The 26,225-nt window shown below is 34.5% G+C and overlaps 1 protein-coding gene across 1 annotated transcript; it reads left to right on the forward strand.

Moving 5' to 3' along the window:
• Nucleotides 1-15,358: 15,358 nt before the first annotated feature.
• Nucleotides 15,359-25,344, forward strand: LOC114321333 (oligopeptide transporter 7-like). The gene is made up of 6 exons (XM_082891996.1): nucleotides 15,359-15,725; nucleotides 15,822-16,419; nucleotides 22,606-23,175; nucleotides 23,856-24,111; nucleotides 24,261-24,443; nucleotides 24,531-25,344. Exons 1-6 carry the CDS (start codon nucleotides 15,692-15,694, stop codon nucleotides 25,155-25,157), a joined length of 2,268 nt encoding a protein of 755 aa, XP_082748122.1. The 5' UTR covers nucleotides 15,359-15,691; the 3' UTR covers nucleotides 25,158-25,344.
• The last annotated feature ends 881 nt before the right edge of the window (nucleotides 25,345-26,225 follow it).

Below are 26,225 nucleotides of genomic sequence, written 5' to 3' on the forward strand. Positions count from 1 at the left end.
TTGTAATGTGATTAGTCTGTGATAAAATCTTAGAAATATTTCAGGTGCCGTAAAATTATCCAAATTTTAAATATTAAGGGTTTGAGGTTGTTTAAAAAGTGCATGTTCGGATATGAATGAAGTATAGGAATTGGGATAGCACCTAAATGTATCTAGCCGTGAAGTTGGTATTAATACATTGGCTCATTTAATTCATTAAAGTTGTGAAATGTAACTTTATTGTGCAGTTGGTACAGATTCGATGCCTTGTTTGGCAACAATTTTTACAATAAATCTAAATACACAATTAAAAAAAATATTTGAAATTCCTAATAATTTTTTTTTTTTTGTTAATTAGACCCACAATAATGTATAATGTTAAGCATCTACTTTTAATTTGTCACACACTTACCTATATAAACTTTTCTACTTTTAATTTCACACACTCAACTATATAAAACTCAACATCCTTACTGTTAATGTAAATTGTGTAAATGTAAATTACCACTACCACTCACTCCACCTACCACCTCCACTACCACCCACTCCACCTACCACCTCCACTACCACCTACACCTACTCCTCACCTACTCCCAAATCCTCTCCTATATAATAGGAATCCTTGTAATATACATAATACACAAATCAATCAATAATAATACATACAATTTATTCTCTCTGTATTTCTCTCTTTATACATCAACTCTAATATGGTATCAGAGCAAGGTTAAGAACCTATTCATTCTGCTTCACCGGCGGGCGGCAGCCTTGCCTTGGCCACCCGCCGGACCTCTACACATACCCAGACTGTAACTTCATCTTCCTCTCTCTTACCTCTCGGCTCTCTCAGACCATGACTGTCTGAAGGTGGGTTCCAGGAATTCAAGTTGCTAGAGCGACTCGGGGAAGGGAAGAAGCCAACAGCCATCATTGCTTTGTCGTCTTCTAGTCCAACTCCACCTCCTCTCACTCCATCCACTGGTGTTCTCTCTCCTGTTCTGTCCATTCAAAGCTCAGAAGCGCCGGAAAACCCCTCCGGAATATCACCGCCACAACCGGTGTCGGCCAACTTAACCATCGCAACAGCCAGCGGTTCCTCTAGCTCAAGCGGTAATGGTGCACATTGCAGTAGCAGCAGTGTGTTTGCACGTATATTTGCATCATCAACACCGTCAGGAGTTTCACAACCTTCGCAATCACCATCTTCATTCTCCGATATGCTCTGTGCTGTGGCTGGTCCAGAGCACCACCAAACAGATCTCTCCAACAACAATCCCTCCTCCCTATTTCCAACCACTAGTCAATCCCACTAACCAATGCCCTTTACTCTCTCTCTGGTCATTTTTTTCCCCACCCCCAAGCCCACTCCGATTTCTTTTATTTTACTATATATATATATATATATATGTATATGTTTCTTCTCATATATTACTCCCACTCTGTCAACTACTACTTTTTCTTTTTTACTCACACCCATCCACCGCCCCAATTTTATTTTTTATTATAAAACTTAATTGGTGCTCTCGATTCGTCCTGTTCCCCACTCCATCCTTTATTATTTTTATTCATTATTATATATTCATCATCACCATGCTTATCATTTCATCCCCATCTCCATATTTTTTTTTATTATTCGGTTCCCTTACTTTTCAACAACAAAAAAAAAACAAAAAAAAAAAAAAAAAAAACAAACCACACAAACAACACAACCCTTCATCATTCCACAAACTTGTCGTTTTTTTCATGCCGGGGATCAACCCCGATCAGAATTTTACAACACCAAAAAAAAAAAAAAAAAAAAAAACAACAACAACAACAACAACACCACCACAACCACAACCACACCCACAGTGGGATTTTTTCTTCTCTACTTTGCCGCCGGTCTTTTCTTCTTGCCTCCGTCCTGGGCGGCCCTTGACAGTGCTGCCTCTGTGTTTCCCGCGCCGCCGTGCACGTTCACTCCCTACTGCTCCTCCACTGCAGCATATGGCGGACCTCCAAATCGGAACATCACGGTGGCCTTCCGCTTCAGATCCTTGTTTTCCGCCTTTAGCACACTTATCTGTGCTCGCGCATCCTTATACATGCGTTGGAGTAGAGCCAATTGGGCGTTTAACTGTTGCACCTCATTTGTCCTACTCTGCAGCCGGTTCGACAAGTTTGTGACTGCCGTCATGGTTTCCACACATGACTGCAACGTATACTGATTGGCCTCCACATCCGACTGCACCGCCATTTTTTGCTCCACAGACCGCATCGGAAAGTTCAACGGAGCAAACTCCGGGGCGCTTGGTTGAGGTTCCAGTGCCACCGCACCAGTTTTCTCTCTTGTTGACTCGTTGAGGTCTGGAAAGAGAATGAGTAGACTCCGGGAAGACGAGGCCATTTTCTGGGCAACAGAGTGTTACAGAATATCTCTCGCAACAGAGTGTTACAGACTCTCTCTCTCAGCACAACGAAAAGTTTTTTCAGAGGATTTCGCAAGTTTTTTGCCTCTGCCTCGACCTCAGGCTCCGTCTTGGTTAAATAGCCGAGGCAGCCACACGCATCGCGCGCCTCTTGACGCCAGACAAACTGGGCACGCCTTTTGATGGCACGCCTTTTGAAAGATTGGGCACGACTTTTGAGGGCTCGATATCTACATCCATGTATATCTTTTGGGCAGCCTATATACACACTCATACAGTGTCTTCTACACCGGTCAGCTTTATCAATCCCTTTGTTTCAACCTCAAATAGGTTTCTATCTTCACACCTATTTGAGTTTGAGGGGGGGTTATACACAGTATCATGTATAAGTCGCTCATGGCGCACTCCCTAAGTCGCCCCCTTGGTGCACCACCACAACGGTCCAACATGACCCCATAAACTGTCTTCTACAACGGTCTGACACGACCACACAGTGTCTGCTACAACGGTCCGACATGAACCCGTAAACTGTCTGCTACAACGGTCCGACACGACCCCATAAACTGTCTTCTACATCGGTCTGACACGACCACACAGTGTCCTGCTACATCGGTCCGACATGACCCCGTAAACTGTCTGCTACAACGGTCCGACACGACCCCATAAACTGTCTTCTACATCGGTCTGACACGACCACACAGTGTCCTGCTACATCAGTCCGACATGACCTCGTAAACTGTCCTGCTACATCGGTCCGACATGACCTCGTAAACTGTCCTGCTACATCGGTCCGGCATGACCTCGTAAGCTGTCCTGCTACAACGGTCCGACATGACTCCGTAAATTGTCTTCTACATCAGTCCGACATGACCCCGTAAACTATCTTCTACACCGGTCTGACACGACCACACTGTGTCTCCTACAACGGTCTGACACGACCATACCGTGTCTCCTATCCTGTTTTATTTTATTTTTCTGTTTTGTGACTCTCTCCAAACTCAAGTTGGCTAGTGCTTATCCTCCTTGAGTTTGAGGGGGACTGTTAATGTAAATTGTGTAAATGTAAATTACCACTACCACTCACTCCACCTACCACCTCCACTACCACCCACTCTACCTACCACCTCCACTACCACCTGCACCTACTCCTCACCTACTCCCAAATCCTCTCCTATATAATAGGAATCCTTGTAATATACATAATACACAAATCAATCAATAATAATACATACAATTTATTCTCTCTGTATTTCTCTCTTTATACATCAACTCTAATACTTACTATATCACTTTAGGTGAATTTGTAAGTCTCAATTATGTTGATTATTTAACTTAAAAATCCAAAAAGCACATGCTAGTTTGGATATCCAACTACGATTTCATTACTGCTGCTTTCACATTGCATTTTAAAGTAATTTTTCAAATGTCTAATTTACCCTTTGAATTGAAAAATGATTTTACATCCAACCTCTTATTGTCGAATTGAATTAGAAATGAAAAGTGAAACACTAGAATCGATTTCATTTTTTGCTGTTTACTTTTCATCATTTCAAATAAATTCGTAGACATGGGGCATTCTTCCTCTCATTAATTTTTTTTTTATCAAAAACTTCACATTATTAAAGCTAATAAATATGTTTTCTCTGATTTTTCCTTTTTTAAGCAAGAAATAAATAAGTTGAGTCCTAGAAAGTTCTGACCCAAAATAATTTAGCCCATCTTCTATTTTTGCCCCTTATATTCAGTTGAGTAATTTTATCCTAAACTCAAACATATCCCTCTCTCTCTCTCTCTCTCTCTCTCTCTTCTATTTCTGTCATTGGCACACCATTTCTTCCTCCTCCTCCATCACTAACCATCATCTCCTTCTCCTTCGTTTCCATCACCGTTGCTCCTCCCCCCATCATTTATCTGCTAGCTTCAACACCGTAATCCTCCGTAGCATCTTCGATATCGTCATTGCCACCATCTTCCTCCTTCACCAATCTACCATCTTCAACATCGTCATTGCCACCATCTTCCTTCATCACCAGTTTGGGATGCAAAGTGTCCAATCAGTGCATTGAAAGGTGTTGTTGATTTTCTACAGACATTTAATTGATCTGATAAATTTATTACTTAATTCAGTGATAAATTTGTTGTGATGCCCCCCTTCTCTCTTAAATCAGGTAAGTTATGTGTAAATTTTTTAACAAATTCATCAGTGACATATTTATCACTGATTTATCATTGGTTTAAACAAATTTATCACTGGTATAAACAATATAGAGCTTCACACTCGTCAATGTTGACACACCCATCTTTATTCATGTCGATTTTCTTGACCTCTCTCAGATCTAACATCATCTCTCTTAAATTCAAGAGCTACAAAGACAGTTCTCATGTTCATCAACACTAACGAATTCATCAATAGCTATGAAACTCGTCAATGTCAATGCACCCCATCTCCATTCATGTCGATTTTCTTGATCTCTCTCAGATCTAATGCCATCTTTTTCAAATCCAAGGGCTACAGAGGCAGTTCTCATGTTTACCAACACCAACGAATTTATCAATGGTTCTAGTAGTTCTCATATTCACCAACACCACTAATTCATCAATGGCTAGCAGTAAAACAACAAGAGCAAAATTGGGATAAAAAAATATAACAGAACTTCCTAGTGCATGAGATAGAAACTTAGGACCAAATGGGCGATAGATTCAATTATTGAGATCAGCTGGTAAAAAACCCTTAATTATTTGGAAACTCTATCGGGCTTGGTGTAGGCCCACGTTTTACAAAAAACAATTATATTAAGAATGCGTGGACCAAGCAGAATTTTTCAAAGGCTGGGCTTCCTTTCAATCCGTGATCAGATTGAAAGGTATTGTTGGATCTGTAGGGGCCAATCACAGGTTCCGTTTTGATAATTTGAACCATTCAATATGTAGAACTCATTGAGTACTATATGCTTGTAAAAAATCACATTGATTAGATATCGATAGCTATCTCATCGGAGCAGATTTCTATCAACCGTTTAATTTTTACTATAATTGTTTTTATACAAAATGGATTTGATCATATAGTTATCGATATCCGATTAACATGATTTTTTACAGGCATATAGTACTCGGCAATTTCTACACATTGGATGATTTAGATTATCGAAACAGGACCCATGGTGAACCCCCACAGGCCCAATAGGAGAGAAGCCAACCCCTTTTTCAAATACTCATCCTCCATTCACAAGTTACTTCCCTCATCATGACTTCAATCATCAACTAGGTCCCCAACTTTCACCTATCACATCATGGTTTGGTGTTAAAAAGACAAAAAAAAAGAAAGAAGAAAAGGAAAATTGCAACATAGAGGAATGTTAGGGCAATATGTTGAAAATTTGATAATTGCAATATAGATTAAAAGTTAACTTTTTTATTTTAAGTTCATGGAATCTCCAAATTATTGGATAACTCTATTGTTGTTGTTGCTCTTTTTCTTCACTTTTCTTACTTTTGTAATTTTGACTACTAATCTTTATTCCTTTACGACTCGTAATTTATCTTAAACTTTTTATATTACTCTAAATCTCTCTTTTGTCCTCCTTTGTCCTTCTCAACCATTCTAAAACCCTCCCATACTCTCATTCACCTTCCTCTTATGTTTCAATTCCTTCCACACTACCTAACATCCTACTTGACCAAAATCCTAATCACGAGAACCACCAAAACCCCTATACTCCATTCGTTGCTAATAAAATTAGTCATGTGCAAATCCAATGTGTTTCCCTTGCAAGTCTAACATGTATGGGTGTAAGTCTAAACCGTGCAGAGTGAATATTGAAACTGGACTTATGGAAAAATCGGTCCAATTTTACAAAATTACGAATCTATAATTATTTCTCTACATGAATTGCTATTGAAATTTGAAGATCCCACTAACTAGTAAATAATTGCCTATCATCCCACTGTGATGTAATTTGATTTTCAAAAAAAATCATTCATATAATAAATAGATCAAATAAGTCTTGTGAGCTACGACACATTTCTCACTCATTAACATATTTATGTTTTTATTAAAATTTACTTTTGTCTTTATATTTTATCAAAAATTCAATTTTATTTCATCCATTTAAATTTTTTGTCATCCATGTTATGGTAGTTAAACAGTTATATTAAAACCTAACCTAAATTGTAAAAATTTAAATATCATCAAGCATTTATTCGACCTGATTTGGGCTTCAATTATATTTTCCATTAAACTTATAAAATCTCCAAATCAATAGGATTTTAGTATCATGAGCTCAAAATCTTGCAAAAAGTAAAAAATACATTCGAATATATCAAGTAAGTAAAATTGAAAACTTAACAAATATACTTTAAGAAGGCATAAATGTAAACCTTCAAATATGAGTAAATATAATTGTGATATTATTCACTCTCACTGTTAAGTTCAATATTTATTCCAAGAATAGAGAGGACTATGAATTACAAATAACAAATTGCCTTTGAAGAGATCAATGTGGCTTTTGTCCTACATAACCACTTGTTTTTACCCTTTGAAGAGATCAATGACAAATAACAAATTACCTGTACTATCTAAGAAATTGATCCACTTCACTTTGCAAGGGTAGTCCATCGGCAAGGGTACTACCTAAGAAATTATTTCCGCCCTCACAGAAGATAAAATTATATAAAAATAATAAATATTTTTATTTTTTATTTCTTTCGCCAATTTAAAATTTAATTTAAAAAAAAATTCTAAAAATCAAACTAAACAGCTGCTATTTACCCTTACCTTTTTACTTTGCCCTTTTTTTTTTGAACTCCCACCTAGCAAAATGAGTCTCCTTTATTTTTTTTTTGAATCCCCATCTTAATATCAACTACACCTTTGTTCTTTAGATCTCCAACTCTTCTTCTTCTGGCAACCCCTTTCATTGCCAGCAAACCTTTATCGTCGGCGACCTTCCTTTGAGCGATCTCCACCCTCACGATAGCTTCCTTGTTACTCACTGTGAAACTCTTCCAAACCTATTAATCAACACCTAGCGCTACCACTGCTCCTTCTCTTTCTCTAGCGATCTCGATCTTAATCTCACCACCACCTGCCAGTCACCATTGTCGGTCGTAGCAATCTTCCCTAACCCATCTCATCCCTGTACCACCACCTCCGTGAGACTTCCTTCTTAATTCCTTATTTTTGTCGCTGCAAACCCTAGTGCGATTTGAAAACCTTAGCCGTCGCCGTAGGTGAGGCTAAAGAAGAAAAGGAAAATGAAGAAGGGGGGTTTGTAACAATGATGTTGTGGGGTTAAAGAGTGGCGTCAGAGAGTGGTGGTTGCGGCGATGAGGAGGTGGTTGTGGCGGGGGGGGATGGTGAGACCATAGTTCTAAATCGCGTTATTGGGAAACGTAACGGTATCGATCGCGGAGTATCGGTATCGGTAGTATCGGCCGGTACGTATCGGGAATCGGTTGTCGTGGCCGTGAAATTTTAAAAATCATTAACAATCCCTCTGAAACTCAATTTTATGCATTTTTTTGGCTCTTTTACCCTTAATTTGTCACATTTTAATCAAAAATTTGATCTGTATAAACACTTTTAATTCATTTTCAACTAAGACGATATATATTTATTTTAGTCTCAATTATAACTTTCAATTATCTACCATTTAAAATAAATCCATTGTACACCAACTAGACCCACGAGTTAGTTATGGGCCCAAGATTGCTCAAAACAACCCATAACTCTTCAGCATAATATTCTGGCCCAAAGCTATCAATTTACATTTATATAAAATATAAATATAAGATATATACTCTGCGGCTCCACATCATACATAGCTTGCTGTAGCCTCAAAGCTTCACTCAACGACACATGACCAAGAAAAGCATTCTGAAATACGCTGGAAGTTGCCGATGGATAGCACGACCTCTTCGTGAACCTCATAGTTGCACTCTCACTTTAGCGAAGACCAGCAATCCAAAACCAGAAATAGCATCAGAGCCACGAGTAGTTCTCTGCATTGATTTTCATCTGTACCGGCGAGAATCGGACTGTATCAGTCCTCTGTATCGGATTCAAGCCGCTACGTACCGGGACTCGGACGCTATGGCTGCGAATTTCAGTCTCACCGCTATATTGGTCCATATCCGAATCGATCCTCTGATTTTTTGGTACGAATCGGCCGGTACGTAACTATGGGTGAGACGTTAGAGGAAGTGGTGGCTGCGGCAACTAGGAGTTGTTAGATGGTGGTCGGAGATGGTGGTGATTGCCAGAGGTGATAGAGATGGGATTAGTGTTAGGATTAGAAGATTAAGGATGAAGGTAAAAATAAAATTTTATGTTTGGACAAAATTGAAATAAAAAAATAAAAAAATAAAAGTGGTCAAGATTCTTAATAAAAGAGATAGAGATAAATAGTAGCACTTTAAAATTTTATTGAAGTAGCTAGAGAGTTAAGTCTGTTTAATTACTTGTGATGTGATTTACATATACATTAACTTTATATTCATGGAAAACCACTCCACATATAAAAAAAAAATGATATAAATTTTACTATTTTCGAACAAAGAGATTTCATAAATTATGGCTTTAAAAAAAAAAAAAATTATCAACCATTATTATCAAAGCATAAGATTTTAGTAATAACAATCAATCCCCACCACTTACCAATTAGCATCAATCACTAGTTTAATTTGTATATACTAACATATTGTACTATTTTCTTCCCCTTATAAAATTGTTTGTAAAGCTGTTGAGAATCTGAACTACCACTACAATAATATTATTTTATGTTACAATAGATACATATATTGTGCTATGTTACCACACTCTTACTTACATTATTCATAAACACCAAGGAGTTTGAGACAACCAAATTAAGAATATATTCCTCAAATATCAAATGCAATCTTCATAACATTGGAGCTATAGATTTAAAAGATAGAATGATCTCTTCATCGCCATTTTCTCTGAACGAATTGAGGAGCTAAACTTAGAATGATAGATCAGGTCAAAAAACAAAAAAAAAAAAAAATGCAAACATCAAAATTTAAAAGCTCAGGGACCTCAGCTGTAGGATCTGAACTTGCATAAAATTACACGTACCCTATGTTTGGTTAAAAGATTTGAGAGGAGATTTTGAAAGAGAAAGAAAAAAAGTAGATAAAATATAAATAAAATATACTAATATTTTACCTAATTTCACATATTTTTTCTCTTTTTTTTTTTTTATAAATTTCTTCCCAAATCTTCCAACTAAACACAGAATTAAGATCTCACTAATTTTGCCAAACAATTAATAGGTGTACATTGTAATATGATTAATTTGTGATAAAATCTTCGCAATTTTTCACGTGCTGTAAAATTATCCAAATTTTAAATATTGGGTTTGAGGATGTTTAAAAGGTGCGAGTTCGGATATGAATATAGTATAGGAATTGGGAAAACTGTAGCACATAATGTATCTAGCCGTGAAGTTGGTATTAATACATTGGCTCATTTAATTCATGGATTAATTACACTAATAGTCCCTATAACTTGGGACTTGTGTCACTTTAGTCACTGACTTTTCAATTGTGACACATTTGACTATGAATTTTGAATTTTGTTCCAAATAAGGACAATTGAAAATATCATTAGATTTTTCAAGGATAAAATCGTTAATTTGATAAATTATAAATTAATTTGACAAAAATAAATATCAAAAAAATATTTTTAATTTTTTTAAAATTATTTTTATCCACCAATGATAAAATTATGTAAAATTAATAAAAATTACATGATTAATTTTTTAAAATTAATTTTACATGATTATCATCCAAACACATAATAAAAATTAATTTGGTAAAATAAATAAATAAATGTCTAAAAGATTTATCAATTTTACGTAATTTTATTTTTAGTAGGTAGAAATAATTTTTAAAAATTCAAAAATATTTGTTTGACATTTATTTTTGTCAAATTAGTTTATATTTTATCAAATTGATAATTTTACCCTTGAAAAATCTAATTATATATTCAATTATCCTTATTTGGAACAAGATTCAAAATTTAGAGTCAAATGTGTTACAATGGAAAAGTCAAGGACCAAACTGACACAAGCCCCAAACTGACACAAGCCCCAAACTATAAGACTATTTATGTAATTTGCCCTTAATTCATTAAGGTTGTGAAATGTAACTTGTTGTGCAGTTGGTACAGATTCGATGCCTTGTTTGGCAACAATTTTTACAATAAATCTAAATACACAATTAATTTTTTTTTTTAAAATCTCTAATAATTTTTTTGTTAATTAGACCCACAATAATATATAATGTTAAGTATCTACTTTTAATTTATTACATACTCAACTTACTATATCACAATAGGTGAATTTGTGAGTCTCAATTATGTTGATTATTTAACTTAAAAATCCAAAAAGCACATTCTATTTTGGACATCCAACTACGATTTCATTAATGTTGCTTTCACATTGCATTTTAAAATAATTTTTCAAATGTCTAATTTACCCTTTAAATTGAAAAACGATTTTTATATTCAACCTCTCAATGTCGAATTAAATTAGAAATGAAAAGTGAAACACTAGAATCGATTTCGTTTTTCACTGTTTACTTTTCATCATTTCAAATAAATTCGTAGACATGGCATTCTTCCTCTCATTAAATTTTTTTTATCAAATACTTCACACAATTAAAGCTAGTAAGGCTTCGTTTGAGAATATATATTTTTAGTAATTTTTTAATTTTTTTACTAAAATATGATGTAAAAAAATTAATATGTTTAAAATAATTTTTTAACTTTTTACCACAAGATATGCAAAAAATAAAAAAATAAATAAAATTTTTAACTTTTTAATATAAGTTATTAACTTTTTAATTTTTTTAATAACTTTTTAATCTTTTAACTAAAAAAATCACTTTGTTTTAGTAATTTTTTAATCTTTTAACTAAAAAAATCACTTGTCCAATGAAGCCTAACTATGATTTCTTTGATTTTTTTCCTTTTTTAACCAAGAAATAAATAAGTAAGGAGTGTGAGCTAAGCAGGGCTATATTAATTATGGAAAATGATTGGTGGCCCTAAAAAATTTGCCCCTAATGTCCCTAATTTCCATTTTTGAAAACTGTTTTTTTTTTTCTTTCTTTTTTCCTTTTTTTTTTTTTTTTTTTTTACTTAAAGTGGAATTTCGGGGCATTCGAGCCCCGAAATTTAGGGCCCTCAATCACTTCCGAATAATTATTTGGAAACTCTATTGGGCTCGGCGTAGGCCGAAGTTTTACGGAAAAAGATTATCTCAAGAAAGCGTGGACCAAGCCGAATTTTTGATAGGTGGTTTCTCCTCAACTCGTGATCAAATTAGAAGATATTATTAGATTCGTACAAGATTATGACGGGTTCTATTTTAATACTCTAAATTATTTAATATGGAGTAATTATTGAGCATTATATATTTATAAAAAATTATATTGATCGGATATCTATATCTATCTTATTAGAGGAGATTCCTGTTAACTGTTTATTTTTTTATCGTTTATTTTTTTTTATATACAAAACGGATTTGATAACGTAATTATCGATATCTGATCAATATAATTTTTTTATAGATACATAGTAATCAACGAATTTTATACATTCAACGATTCAGATTATCAAAACAAGATTCCTAATAAACCCCACAAACTCAATATAGGAAAGTCAACCCCTTATTCAAATAGTCGTTCTCCATTCACAAGTTGCCTCCTTCCCTCGTCATGGGTCCCCAACTTTTACCTATCACATCATGGTTTGGTGTTAAAAATAAAAAAATAAAAAAAATAAAAAAATAAAAAAGAGAAAGAAAAAAAAAAAGAAAGGTGAGGGTAACATTAGGGGTGTAATTTTGGCCCATGACTTGCGGGCTGTCTGAAGTCTGCCCGCTGTCCGAGGTGGGCTTGGCTTGTTAAGGTCCGAGCCCAAGCTCATCCCAATGTCTTGGGTTAGGGCTTGGGCCATTGTTTTGAAGCTCAGCCCGGCCCATGGGCCTGGTCCCGTTTGGCCCGGCCCATTGACCTGTCCAAAAGCTCGGCCCGAGGCCCCGCCCGCGCCGGTCTACCCGATACCCATTTTTTTTAATGAAAAATAATAAAATTTTGGTAGGAAAAATAAAAAAAAAATTGTTTAGACCCGCCCAAGACCCGAACCCATGGCCCCGACCCCACTGGCTCGGCCCAAAGCCCGAATACCCCTAGGGTTGGGCTAAGGCTAGGGCCTGGGCCTAGTTTTTTGGCCCGTGGGGCGGCCCGACCCGACCTGATTTTTTTTTTTAAAAAAAACTGGAGCACGCAAGGCCCGACATGGGCCCGGCCTCGACCCGAACTCGAATTGGCCGGGCCGGGCCAAAATTACACCCTTAAGTAACATGTTAAAAATTTGATAATTGCAATATGAATTAAAAGTCAACTTTTTTTATTTTAAAGCCTTGTTTGTCATCTACTATATAATCCATCTTTTTATCTTTTTATCTTTTTTCCATCACATCACCTCTCTACTTTTCTGCACATCTTTTCGTAAAAAGACAAAAAGTGCACTTTTTTAGTACACCCCAAACCAACCCTAAGTTCATGGAATCTCCAAATCATTGGATAACTCTATTATTGTTGTTGTTGTTCTTTTTCTTTGCGTTCCCTACTTTTGTAATTTTGACGACTGATTTTTATTTCTTTACGATTTGCAATTTATCTTAAACTTCTTATATTACTTTAAGGTCAAGTTTGTCATGTTACAAAAAAATAAAAAAGTTAAAAAATTACTTAAAAAGTTAAAAAGTTATCATTATTAAAAAAAAAAAAAATTAAAAAATTAATTTTATCACTATTCACCAACACCTCAATCTGACGAAATCAGATTTGTGTTGCGATTGTGTGACAAAAAGTTGCACAGTTGGGTGCAATTTTACCACATTATTGTTTGGCTCGTGGGGACACATCACGGGTCCCGTTTTGATAATCTGAACCGCTTAATGTTTAGAACTCGTTGAGTACTATATGCTTGTAAAAAATCACATTGATCGGATATCGATAACTACATGATCAAATTAGTTTTGTATAAAAAAAATAAAGATGTTATAATTAACGGTTGGAAAAAAACAAATCTGATCAAATAGCTATCGATATCCGATTAAAGTAATTTTTTACAGGCATATAGTACTCGACGAGTTCTACACATTGAACGGTTTAGATTATCAAAACGAGACCTGTGATGGCCTTCACGAGCCGAATAGCACCGTCTAGTGTAATGCCCAAAAAGTAGACAATTACTTCTTACCATCTATTCCGCCTTTGCAGACATGACAGCCGTACAAGTCACCCTCTAAGCTTCTCGTACACTCTAACTACACACTAATTTATACAATAGTTTAATACATATTTTCCATAAAAAGTCAAAAAGTTAACCTAAACAATCATATTTTTTTCCTTAACTTTTTAATCCAAAAAATCAAAAAATACATTTATTTAGAACACTCCAAACAACCCTTCCGTCCTCCTTTATCCTTCTTATCCATTCTAAAACGCTTCCATACCCTCCTTTACCTTCCTCTTCTGTTTCAATTCCGTCCCACCCTACCTAACATCCTACTTGACCAAAATCCTAATCACGAGAATCACCAAAACCCCTAAACTTCATTCGTAGCTAATAATAGGGCTGAGCAAGTGATCCGTAAAATCTGCAATCCGATCCAGTCTAGTCCAGTCCAGTCCAATCCGATAGGTTTGGATTGATTTTTTGAATCCGCGGTTCGGTTCCGAATTGGAACCGATCCGAACCGTATACAAATAGTCTATATTTTTATTATGCATCATCCCCCATAGTATCTTCTCTTAATTCTATATAAAATCTAAACTCAAACCTAAAACCGTATAATATTTTCTTTTATTACTCTTGTTTGTTGGTTTTTAGTTTTAATTTGTAATGGTTTAAATACTTATAGTGAAACCAAATTTTCTTATGGTTGTTTAAATTTTAGAACAGCATGTCACTATTATAGAAAAATATGTTGTTATTGTGGAACTAATATAGTGCTATGTTTATATTTTTATAAAATTAAAATGTTATAAATATATTTTTGTTATTTAATTATGTGAATCCGTGGTCCCAAATCGATCCAATCCGTATTTTAAATGAATTGGTTCGGATTGGTTCCATGATTTAAACGGATTGAATTGGTTCCAATTTTTTAAGAACCGCAGATAAAGAATTTATCCTGATTTTATCCCAATCCGATTCAATCCGGACCATGCTTAACACTAGCTAATAAAATTAGTCATGTGCAAAGCCAATGTGTTTACCTTACAAGTCTAACATGCATAGGTGCAAGTCTAAACTGTGCAGAGTGAAAATTGAAGCTGGACTTATGAAAAAATCCGTCCATCAATTTTACAAAATTACGAATCTATAATTATTTCTCTACATGAATTGCTATTGAAATTTGAAGATCCCACTAAGTAAGTAAATAATTGCCTATCATCCCACTGTGATGTAATTCGATTTTCAAAAAAAAAATCATTCATATAATAAATAGATCAAATAAGTTGTATGGTGAGTTATGACATATTTCTCACTCATTAACATATTTACATTTTTATTAAAATTTACTTTTATTTTTATATTTTATCAAAAGTTTCATTTTACTTTATTCATTTTAATTTTTTGTCATTCATATTATGGCGGTGTTTGGGAAGGTTTTTTTTGAATTTTTTTTTCACTAAAAGATAAATTGGTTACAAAAAAAAAAAAATCAAACAAAATATCATATCAAACCCCATAATCATCTCATTTTTTCTCTTACAAACATTACATCCAACTACAAAAAGACCCAATCATCTTCTCAAACACAAATTTTTTTTCTCCAATAATATCTTACTACTAAAAAAAACCTACTTTCCAAACACCCACTATAAGAGATGAACAAAAGCGTGATATTAAAACTTAACTCAAATTGTAAAAATTTAAATATTATAATTAAAATTAAAATGATTAAATTGAGATTTTAATGAAAGTATTTGTAATTAATCTTATATCTGACGTAGAACACAGATAGCAAGTAATTGAAAAGTAAATTAATAATTCGGGCCCATCTTCATTTAATCGTTGACCCAAATTTCAAACCAGCCGACAGTTAGAGGAGAGAGAGAGAGAGCTGTAGCTGCGAACATCAAAGACGTAACTAGCGAGTGAGAGAGAGAGAGAGAGAGCTCAAACAGAGAATCAAGGGATGTTAGAGAGAGAAACTTCATAGCAGAGCACAGAGAGAGAGAGAGAGACAGAGAATCAAGAAGAGATGACATCATCCCAGGAAATCTCAGCTCCACTCAGTAAGAACTTATCTTCTTCACTTGTTCATTCTCTGAAATTTCTCAATGCTTATTTCGTAGATTAACAGTACATACCTTCTTTGCTTGAATGTGTAGTTCATAAGGAAGAAGAAAACCAAGTCGATGCCTCCACTTCCGAAACATCACCTCATGAACCGTACGGGGAAGAGAACTCTCCAATCGAGCAAGTAGCTCTCACTGTTCCGGTCGCCGACGATCAGACCTTGCCGGTGGTAACCTTCCGTATGTGGACTCTCGGAACCCTAGCCTGCGTCCTCCTCTCATTCCTCAATCAATTCTTCTGGTACCGCAAAGAACCTCTCTCCATCACCTCGATCTCGGCTCAGATCGCGGTTGTTCCTCTCGGACACCTCATGGCGTCGACGATCACGAATCGAGTGTTCTTCAAGGGGAGAACGTTCGAATTCACGCTGAATCCGGGGCCATTCAACGTCAAAGAGCATGTTCTGATTACGATCTTCGCCAACTCCGGCGCCGGAAACGTTTACGCAATTCACGTCGTTAGCGCCGTTAAGGTTTTCTATAGGAAGAATTTGACGTTCTTCGTGTCGTTGATTGTGGTGATAACGACGCAGGTTTTGGGGTTCGGGTGGGCGGGCATGTTCAGGCGGTACTTGGTGGAGCCAGCCGCGATGTGGTGGCCGGCGAATCTAGTCCAGGTCTCGCTGTTCAGGTACGTCCCCCTCCGATTCACCCATCTTGTTATTTGTGAATCTGATTGGAGCTTTTTTATTTTTTATTTTTGATGAATTTTTATGTCGTTGCTGTTCTGTCAAATTTGGAAGGCTAACTTCTCGATGTTCAATTATGAGCAAGTGACAAATGCATTATTAGAGCATCAGCATCAGGTCGTTCAAAATAACAAAAAAGTTAAAATATAATTAATAAATTATCAAATTTTCTCAACAAAAAAAATTTAAATTAATTTTTTTATTAAATTTACTACAATAACTCTTTTGATGAAGTAAGCAACTGTTCATCACTACAACACGAGAATTAGGTGAAACCGAATGTCTGACCGAGAATCGGGCCGGTCAATCGGTCAATAGCAAATATATATATATATATATATATTTTGTATTTTTTAGAAATTATTTGGCTGCTTCTCATCAATTTAATAAAAAAATAAAGAATAGAAAATACACTAACAAAATAATATTTTAATAAAATTGAATTAGAATAGAGAGTTTAATATAGTAGGTGATTAGCTAAAATAACAAAATAGGTTTTTCAGCTTTAACTTGACTAAAATTTTGAAGAGGTTAGTGCGGATGCTCTTACTGCAGGCATACAACGGCCCTGTTTGGTAGAGCTGTGGGAAAGTGCTTATAGCTTATGCCTAAACAGCTTATAGCTTATAACTTTCAGCTTAAGCTGATTTCCAGCTTATTCTTAAAGCATCTCCTGCCCCACTCAAAGAATAAGCTGTTTTCTGACTTCCACAAAGCTATAAGCTATAAGCTATAAGCTAAACCAAACACATCAAAATAGTTTAAATTAAGCTGAAAGCTGAAATAAGCTGAAATTAAGCTGTACCAAACAGGGCCAACAATGAATCAACGCAAAAAATCATCATGGGCACTTTTGGGACGATTTGAAAAAGTTAAAAGTTAAATTTTAATTTATTTTAAATCATATTATTTTTTATATTTTAAAAAAAATTAAAAATTAATTTTTAATTATTTTCTTAAAATATATATACATATATATATTTGGACAAATTATAAATACCCCTCTCGATGTTTGGTAAAAATATTGATTCTCTCTAAGGTTTGAGAAATTATAAATTGTCCCTGAGGGTCAAATTTCATAACAAATTAGGGAAAATTATGGGGGAATCTATATGAAAATAAAAATCTCAAGGAGCAATTTGTTATGAAAATATAAACCTCAGGTGGCGGTATGTAATTTCTTAAACCTCAGGAAAAAATCTGTATTTTTACCAAACCTCGAGGGGGTGTTTGTAATTTGCCCTATATATTTCTTTCTTTTTATTAGTTATTTAGTTCTCGTTTGGGATGTCTATTAGGGCTAAAATAGTCATATAAGACAAAATATGTTATTTTAACAAAATAGGATAAAATGTCATATCTAACTCATAATTATTCTATTTTTTCTCTTATAAAAGTTAAAAAAATTAAAAAAATTATCTCAAATAAAATTTTTTTGGGCAAATTACATATACACCCCTCCAGGTTTGGTTAAATTACAGATACCCCCCTGAGGTTTCGGAAATTACATCCCGCCCCCTGAGGTTTGTATTTTCATAACAATTTACCCCCTGAGGTTTATATTTCATAACAAATTACCCCCTAATTTCTTATGCAAATATAGCATTCAGGGGGGAATTCGTAATTTCTCAAACCTCAGGGGGTATCTGTAATTTTGTCAAACCTGGAGGGGTGTATATGTAATTTGCCCAATTTTTTAACCCCAAATTAAAATAGTCATAAAAATTAAAAAGTTAACTCACAGTTTACGGTCAGTGAATAACATTGATAGATGCATGAAAAAGTTAGTAATTAATATTACGAAATGAATTCAGAATTTATTTTTTTTAAAAAAACTAATAGTTCAAATTTATTTTATTTGGTATTAATTTAATTTCTATCACATAAACACATTCAGAGTAAATTCTGAGTTGATAAGAATATATTGATAATATTTTTCTAAAAAAATTTATATTAAATAAAATTTTATAAAAAATAAGTAAATTAAAATGTACAATTTTTTTTTTAGAGATTTTATTTTATTTTTAACATTTCTTCTTTTTATTGACAATCGATTGAGTTGTCATTATCACTACTTTTATTGAATTAGAGCATCTCCAACGGTGTACCAAATGTTTCACCAAATCTGAGTCAAAAATGGGTCATTTCCTTAATTTGATACTTCGCGCTCCAACGGTTCAACATCAAATCCGTTTCATCAAATTTGCGCTGGGCAACCGGTTGGTTGACCGGCCGGTCGACTGGCCGGTCAACCGGTAACGGCAAATTTTTTTTTTATTTTTTTATTTTTTTACCGGTTTGAACCTTTTTTTTTTGAAACTTTTGAACTTTTGGTGGTCGACCGGGTGGTCAACCGGCCGGTCGACTACCTAGGCAAATTTTTTTTTTTTTTTTTTTTGACTGGTTTCAACCTTTTTGTGAACTGTCTGAACTTTTTCCGGGGCGACCGGTTGGTTAACCGGTTGGTCAACCGGATGGTCGACCTGTTCGTCTCATCCCAACGGTTAGGAACAGTGATTTGGTGAAATGCTTCGCCTGCACTCAGTTTGGTACCATTTTTGCTGAATTCTGGATTTGATATCGATTTGGTGAAAACGTTGGAGCTTAAAAAAGTGACTTTTTCACCAAAATTTAAATTTGATGCCAAGTTTGGTTCACCGTTGGAGATGGTCTTATATCTCAAAATTTGTCATTGTTTAATTTCTTAATATTTGTGTATACGTTTTTACCATGTGCATCCACATGCATCTATATTTTTTGTTTATCACAAAAAAAGGTAAATTAACTGTCTTTTTTTATGTTTAACTATTTTTTTACTTAATTTTTTTTTTCTCACTTTGTCTCTAATGCCAACTTCTATTTACAATTAGATAAAAAAATACTATGAGGTTTATTTGGAATGTGAGTTGATTTTTTGACTTTTTGATTATTTTAACATGTGGCCAAAAAGTCTCGTTTGAGATAAATTTTTTTGATTTTTTGACTTTTGTAAGAGAAAAAATAAAATGATTATGATTTGGATATAATGTTTGGTCTTATTAGGTTAAAAAGCCTATTTTGTCTTTTTGAGAAGCCAAAAAACCAAAAAACCTGGTATGCCAAATGAAGGCTATGTTAGCTGTCACAAGATATAAGAGATATTATATTGAGATTTAAATTCGTGTTAAAGGTGTGAGTTGTGAATTATATATAATAAAATATTTTTATGTCACGATTGTTAATGTGTCATTTTCTATATAATTTTGAACATAAATTAGTTTTTAAAGTAATTGAGAAAAATAAAAACATGAAAGGCCAAAAGGGAATTTTTTTTAAGGGTCCAAGTGAAAAAATGGCTACACATAAAAGGGTAGGGCCATCTCTAACGTTACACCAAATCCATCACTAAATTTAAATTTGATGAAAAAGTCCATCTTTTTGTGCTCCAATGGTTTCATCAAACCTATATCAAATTGAGAATATATCAAATATTTCACCAAACTGATAATACTTTGTGCCTTTCATCAAATCGCTATTCATTACCGTTGTATTTTCACCACCGGATGTCCCCTCTGTGTGCCCCGGATGACCGCCTGAAGGCAAGTTTTGTGAAAATTTTACATTGGAAGGTCGATCTCCGGGATGACCCCTTATCATTTTGGTCACTGATGTTGTTTCTTGGCTAATTGCGAAAATTTTACATTGGCCGGTCGACCTGGTCTACCAGTGGTTTGATAAAAAGTCAAATCTTTCCGTTGGAACAGGCAATATCAAAGAGAATTTTTACTTAAATTTTTAGTGATGCACCGTTGGAAATGTCATAAAAAGTATGTATATAGTAGCCTTTTTCCATTTTTAAATATTAAATAGAAATGAAAGAATTTTTTAACAAGCATCTTCAAAACATTTGTTAACATATATATAATAAAAATGGGAGAAATTACCATTGTGATTTTTGAAAAGAGTTATTACACATTAATAAAACAGTTTATGATATAATTATTAATATTTATAATGTTTACTATTTTTTTATAAATATTTTTTATTGACACCATTGAATTGTAATTTTTTGATAAAAATATGTATCGTAAAGACTCTATAATCATTTTAAATTTTATTAATAGATAAAAAATTAATTACAAATATGAAAATAATAATATCAAATTAAATAACTTGAAATCCCAACAATTACATGAAGAAATGTGCTAAGAATTTTTAATTAGTACTACATTTTTTTATATAAAAATATTATAAAACATTGTACAATTATTTTAGCGTAAATTACACTTTGCACCCTACACTTTACACAAAATCTCACTTTAGTTCCTACACATCAAATTGTGACATTTAACCCCTTGCACTTTTGGTCAAATGTCACATTGGCCATTCTGTTAATAGTGAGGCTAACAGAAGTTATTCTTTAGGGAGCTAAGTGTCACAATTTTGATGTGTAGGGACTAAAGTTGGATTTTGTGTAAAGTACAAGGGTACAAAGTATAACTTATCCTTAAAAAAAAAACAAGAAAGTATTAACAGAAGGGCCAAAGTAACACTTGACCAAAAGTGCAGAGGGTTAAATTTATAAAATTAATATTATTGAAAATATACCTTTAAAATGAGACTAATATTAAATATATTTAATAAAAATTTAAAATAAATAAAAAGTAATTACTATGTTTAGTTATGTTTTCAAATTATTATTTTTTAAATATAAAAATTATTTTGATGAAAATAAACACACAAAAATCATATATTTTTGAAATTTTCAAAAACAATTTTCATTCAAAAAATAAAATAAAATTATATGTCTTTATTTTCTTTAAAACATAAATTCAATCTGTGCATAGGTACAAATCAAATATGTTTTCATTTCTTTAAAACACAAATTCAATCTGTGCATAATTGCAAACCAAACACAATATGTTTTTTTTTTTTTATTTTCTTTAAAAAAAATTATAAACTCGTTTGGTTAATAAAATTAAATTAAAAGTCATTATTTTCATATGATTTTTTTTGGAATGAAGATTCTTTTTGAGAATTTTAAAAATATATGATTTTTGTGTGTTTATTTCAAAAAAAAAAACTATATTTTCATATAAGATATATATATATATATATATATATTAATTTGATGAAATAAACACACAAATATATATATATATATATATATATTAATTTAATGGTTATCATCATTACTCCAATTGACATTTGTTTCGTCTCTCTAAAAATTTAATATAAAAATAATAATTTAGAAATACATAAATTGATTAAAAAATCGAACACAATTTTTTCATTTGAGACGAGTTTTGTTTTTTTGAAAAATATGTGTCTAATTTTATGATTAAATTATTTATAAATAAAAAAATTGTAAAAACATTGGAGCCAATTTTAGAATATCATATCATCTTACTTTAAGAATACTAAATATTTTCTCCCTTCCTTTTCATGACAAAAAAGAAAACATAAACATTTTGATTGAATACTTCAAATTTCGCAATCACGCATAGCTGTTTCTCAAAATTAAATGGTCCCACCAAAACTTATGTTGAAATGTTACTAAATTATTGCATAGGTAAATCTAAGTATTACCCTTGAACATCTACTAAAAAAAGTCCACGGCCTCTCATTGAGCCTTGGGCTATTTTAATCTGGTATATTCTAACCAATTTTGGATTATGATTCTGTTTGATTTATAAATCTAGTAAAGAGAAGGAAAAATAAATATTGTAAGTTACTGGGGAGAAACAAAGAAAAAAAAAGAAAAAAAAAAAGAAGATATAGTAAGAAAAAAAGAAAAGAACTTTTATTTTTATTTTTAATTTTATATTCTTTTTCTGTTTACCATTTTTAATCTCTAATCACATATAAGGAAGCCGGACAGAAATAGGATTTCTTTCTTCCATCCCGTTCTACCTGCCTTTGTCCAATTGTATTGGAGCTATATTGATAACTTGGGATGATGCATTTATTGTATTTGGAAGTTTTATTAGTAATTATATTGATACATTCATGTGCTAAATTTACTGAACTTTTCAAGTTATAGCATGTAAATTTAAGCACAAATCACCAAGTCAAATGATATAAAATTATTATCTTCAAAGATCAAAATCAATCATTGTTTCACTATTACTGTCTTCTTGTCTGAGCAGGGCATTACATGAGAAAGAGGAGAGGCCTAAAGGTGGATTAACGCGTAACCAGTTCTTCCTCATCGCCTTCATTTGCAGCTTTGCTTACTATGTCATTCCAGGCTACCTCTTCCCAATGCTAACTGCGTTTTCATGGCTATGTTGGTTTTTCCCTAATTCTGTCCTGGCACACCAGCTAGGTTCAGGCCTTCGTGGCCTCGGAATTGGTGCATTTGGATTGGATTGGTCTAGCATATCCGCTTACCTTGGCAGCCCACTTGCCAGTCCTTGGTTTGCTACTGCAAACATTGCAATTGGATTTGTGTTTTTCATGTATGTTCTTACTCCAATTGCCTATTGGTGCAATCTCTTCAACGCCAAGACTTTCCCCATTTTCTCAGATGGCCTCTTCACATCCACTGGTCAAGACTACAATATCACAGAAATTATAGATCCAAACTTCCATATTAACATGGAGGCATATGAGAGGGAAGGTCCTCTCTATCTCAGCACTTTATTTGCTATGACCTATGCTGTCAGTTTTGCTTGCCTCACTGCCACTGTTGTTCATGTCTTCCTCTTCCATGGAAGGTAAGGATTGTCCAATTGCTTGCCTGAAATAAATATTGTTGGATTTTGGAGGACCAAAATAACTGTGGTGGTATTATCGTTAGGCTGATTATCACACACGAGAGGGAAACACAGGACATCATATTATAATCTACATAGGCAAGGTCTATAAATTTGTGTGACTGGTTACAAAACATATCCATCTAGAAAAATTGCAACCCTTGGAAGAGTTGTCTCTTTCATATGTACCTGTGAGTTTGATCGGGAATCAACTTCTTTGAGTTGTGATGTTTGTTGATCACAAAGTGAACCAACAAATATCAAATATCACAACTCCTGAAGATTGTGGGTCGAAAACACTCATTTAATTGCCCATTATAACGAACAAAAATTGAATGGACGTTAAACACAATGTTATTAGCATCTATTAGAATGTTCTATTCATTTCTTTTTTAACAGAAAAGGTTAACATTGAAATCACTATTCTTGGCATTTAATATCTTGGTGAAACTCTCATTTAAACTTCCTTATGGTTCTCCTTACAAAATCAAATCAATTGGTTCTGTCAGCTGTAGGATCGTTAAAATTATGGTGTTACTAGTTTCTGTATGATTCTCTTTGTAACAGATTGGTTCTTTTCTCTATTAAATCGTCTACTTTTCGTTGCACTATAAGTGAAACTCACTTTAACAAGGGTACAGAGAATTGTGGCAGCAAAGCAAGTCTGCCTTCCAAGAAAGGAAGATGGATGTGCACACAAAGCTCATGAGAAAATACAAACAAGTCCCCGAATGGTGGTTCAGTTGCATCCTCCTCGTGAACATTGCAGCAACTGTATTTATATGCGAGTACTACAATGATCAACTCCAGCTGAAATGGTGGGGAGTCCTGCTGGCATGTGGCCTTGCCTCATTTTTCACCCTTCCCATCGGAGTCATCACCGCCACAACAAATCAGGTACGGCTCTCTAATGTACTGTAGTGCTTCATGTAGTATCAAATCTTTCACTAAAATTTCTTTGGGGCTTAAAAGTCTATTCATATGATCTCAGTATTGAAATTGCCAAATTACTGTTCTAACATAGCTATTCTCTCATTGACAAATAGACACCGGGCTTGAATGTGATCACGGAGTACATCATTGGTTATATTTATCCGGGATATCCAGTCGCCAACATGTGCTTTAAGGTTTATGGGTATATTAGTATGAAGCAAGGAATCACCTTTCTACAAGACTTCAAACTTGGCCATTACATGAAAATTCCTCCTAGAACAATGTTTATGGCCCAGGTTAGTTTCGTTTGCATACTCTTGCCCTAAAAACTTGTTTTCTTGTCAACCAAAAGTTAAAAATCTCTTTGTTATATGTTAAATTAGGTGGTGGGTACTCTTGTATCAGCATTGGTGCATTTGGGAACAGCATGGTGGCTCATAGACACCATTCCAGACATATGTGATCGGGCTCTTCTACCCCCGGGCAGCCCATGGACCTGCCCCAGTGACCATGTCTTCTACGATGCCTCTGTCATCTGGGGTCTAATTGGACCCCGGAGAATTTTTGGGGATCTGGGCTACTACTCTGCTATCAACTGGTTTTTCTTAGCTGGGGCTATAGCTCCTCTGCTAGTCTGGCTTGCACACAAGGCATTCCCAAACCAACAGTGGATTAGACTCGTTACAATGCCGGTGCTCTTAGGTGCAGTAATCAATATGCCTCCGGCTACTGCTGTCAACTACACCAGCTGGATAATCATTGGTTTCTTTTCGGGGTTTGTTGCTTATAGGTACTACCGGAGCTGGTGGAGCCGCCACAATTACGTGCTTTCAGGGGCACTTGATGCTGGATTGGCATTTATGGCAGTACTGTTGTACTTGTGTATGGGGATGCAACATATTGATCTCAATTGGTGGGGAAGTGGGTCCGATGGATGCTCGTTGGCTTCTTGCCCTACTGCAGAAGGTGTTGTCATCAAAGGTTGCCCTGGTTATCTGAGTGAAATGTGATGAACTTGTTCATTGCCAAAAAAGAAAAGAAAAGAAAAGAAAAGTATATGTGTGATGAATATAGAGCTGTTTAAATTATTTATTTGTTCTCTTTTGATTTTTTGGTGGATTATAGGTTTGTAAATAACTGCGTACATTTGCTATATTAGAAATTCATAAGCCATTATTGGTTTGCACATTGTCACAAGATGATTATTATGAGACTTGAATCACTGTTTTGATGGGGTGTACAAAATGAAGGCAATTGACAGAGGATACTGTACGGGGAGGAAATAATTCTCCTCGTATAATCCTGTTGACCAAGTCCACGCTCCTCCGTACGACGTCGCTTTGTCACCTGAAAACACAAACGTGAGCTAGCCGGCGGGTGTGTGCCGGAAACCTCTCCGATGCCTAAGTCAGAAAACTTGACAAATAGACAAAGCTCTAAGTTCTCAAAAAGATTGTGTTCAATTACCTCCTCCAAGGTGATGCTTGTGAGCTTTTATAAGTTTCATATGGCACAATCCTAGTAGGACTTGTATTTCTCCATACAGAGTCCTCCTTGGATTCAATCTCTTAAGGATAATGCTTATCCTTTTACACCCTCCCCCACTGCTCAAACCAAGTGGGATGGTTTTCTTTACGGCCGAACTTCCTTTCGACCGAAGTAAACTTGGCTATATCGAGTCACAGAAGGCCGAACTATCCTTAGCTCGGTCCTCTCCTCCAAACCTTTACTTCGGCTGCCCTGTTCAACCTTGATGCGCTTAGATCAGACTTCCAAGTAACAAGTTCTGACCGACCTAACCATTGTAAGTCACGACCGGACTAACTCTGAGATCGGCCTAACTGTGAGTTGCCTCCAGACCGGAGTAGTTTTACTCTTTCTTGGGCCGAAGTAACTTTGTCTTCCCAAGGCCGGAGTAGCTTCACATCCATGAGCCGAAGTAACATTTACTTCTCCCAGCCGGAGTAACATTGCTCTCTGGGCCGGAGTATCCTTTACGGCCTTCTCACTTAGTCCTTCGCGTTTTGGGCCTCAAAGCCCAACTTGCAGCTCGGCCCAATTTTTCCCAAAAATTACCC

Source organism: Camellia sinensis, chromosome 1 (assembly GCF_055761805.1).
Source record: "Camellia sinensis isolate YWXY chromosome 1, ASM5576180v1, whole genome shotgun sequence".
Taxonomy (NCBI): Eukaryota; Viridiplantae; Streptophyta; class Magnoliopsida; order Ericales; family Theaceae; genus Camellia; species Camellia sinensis.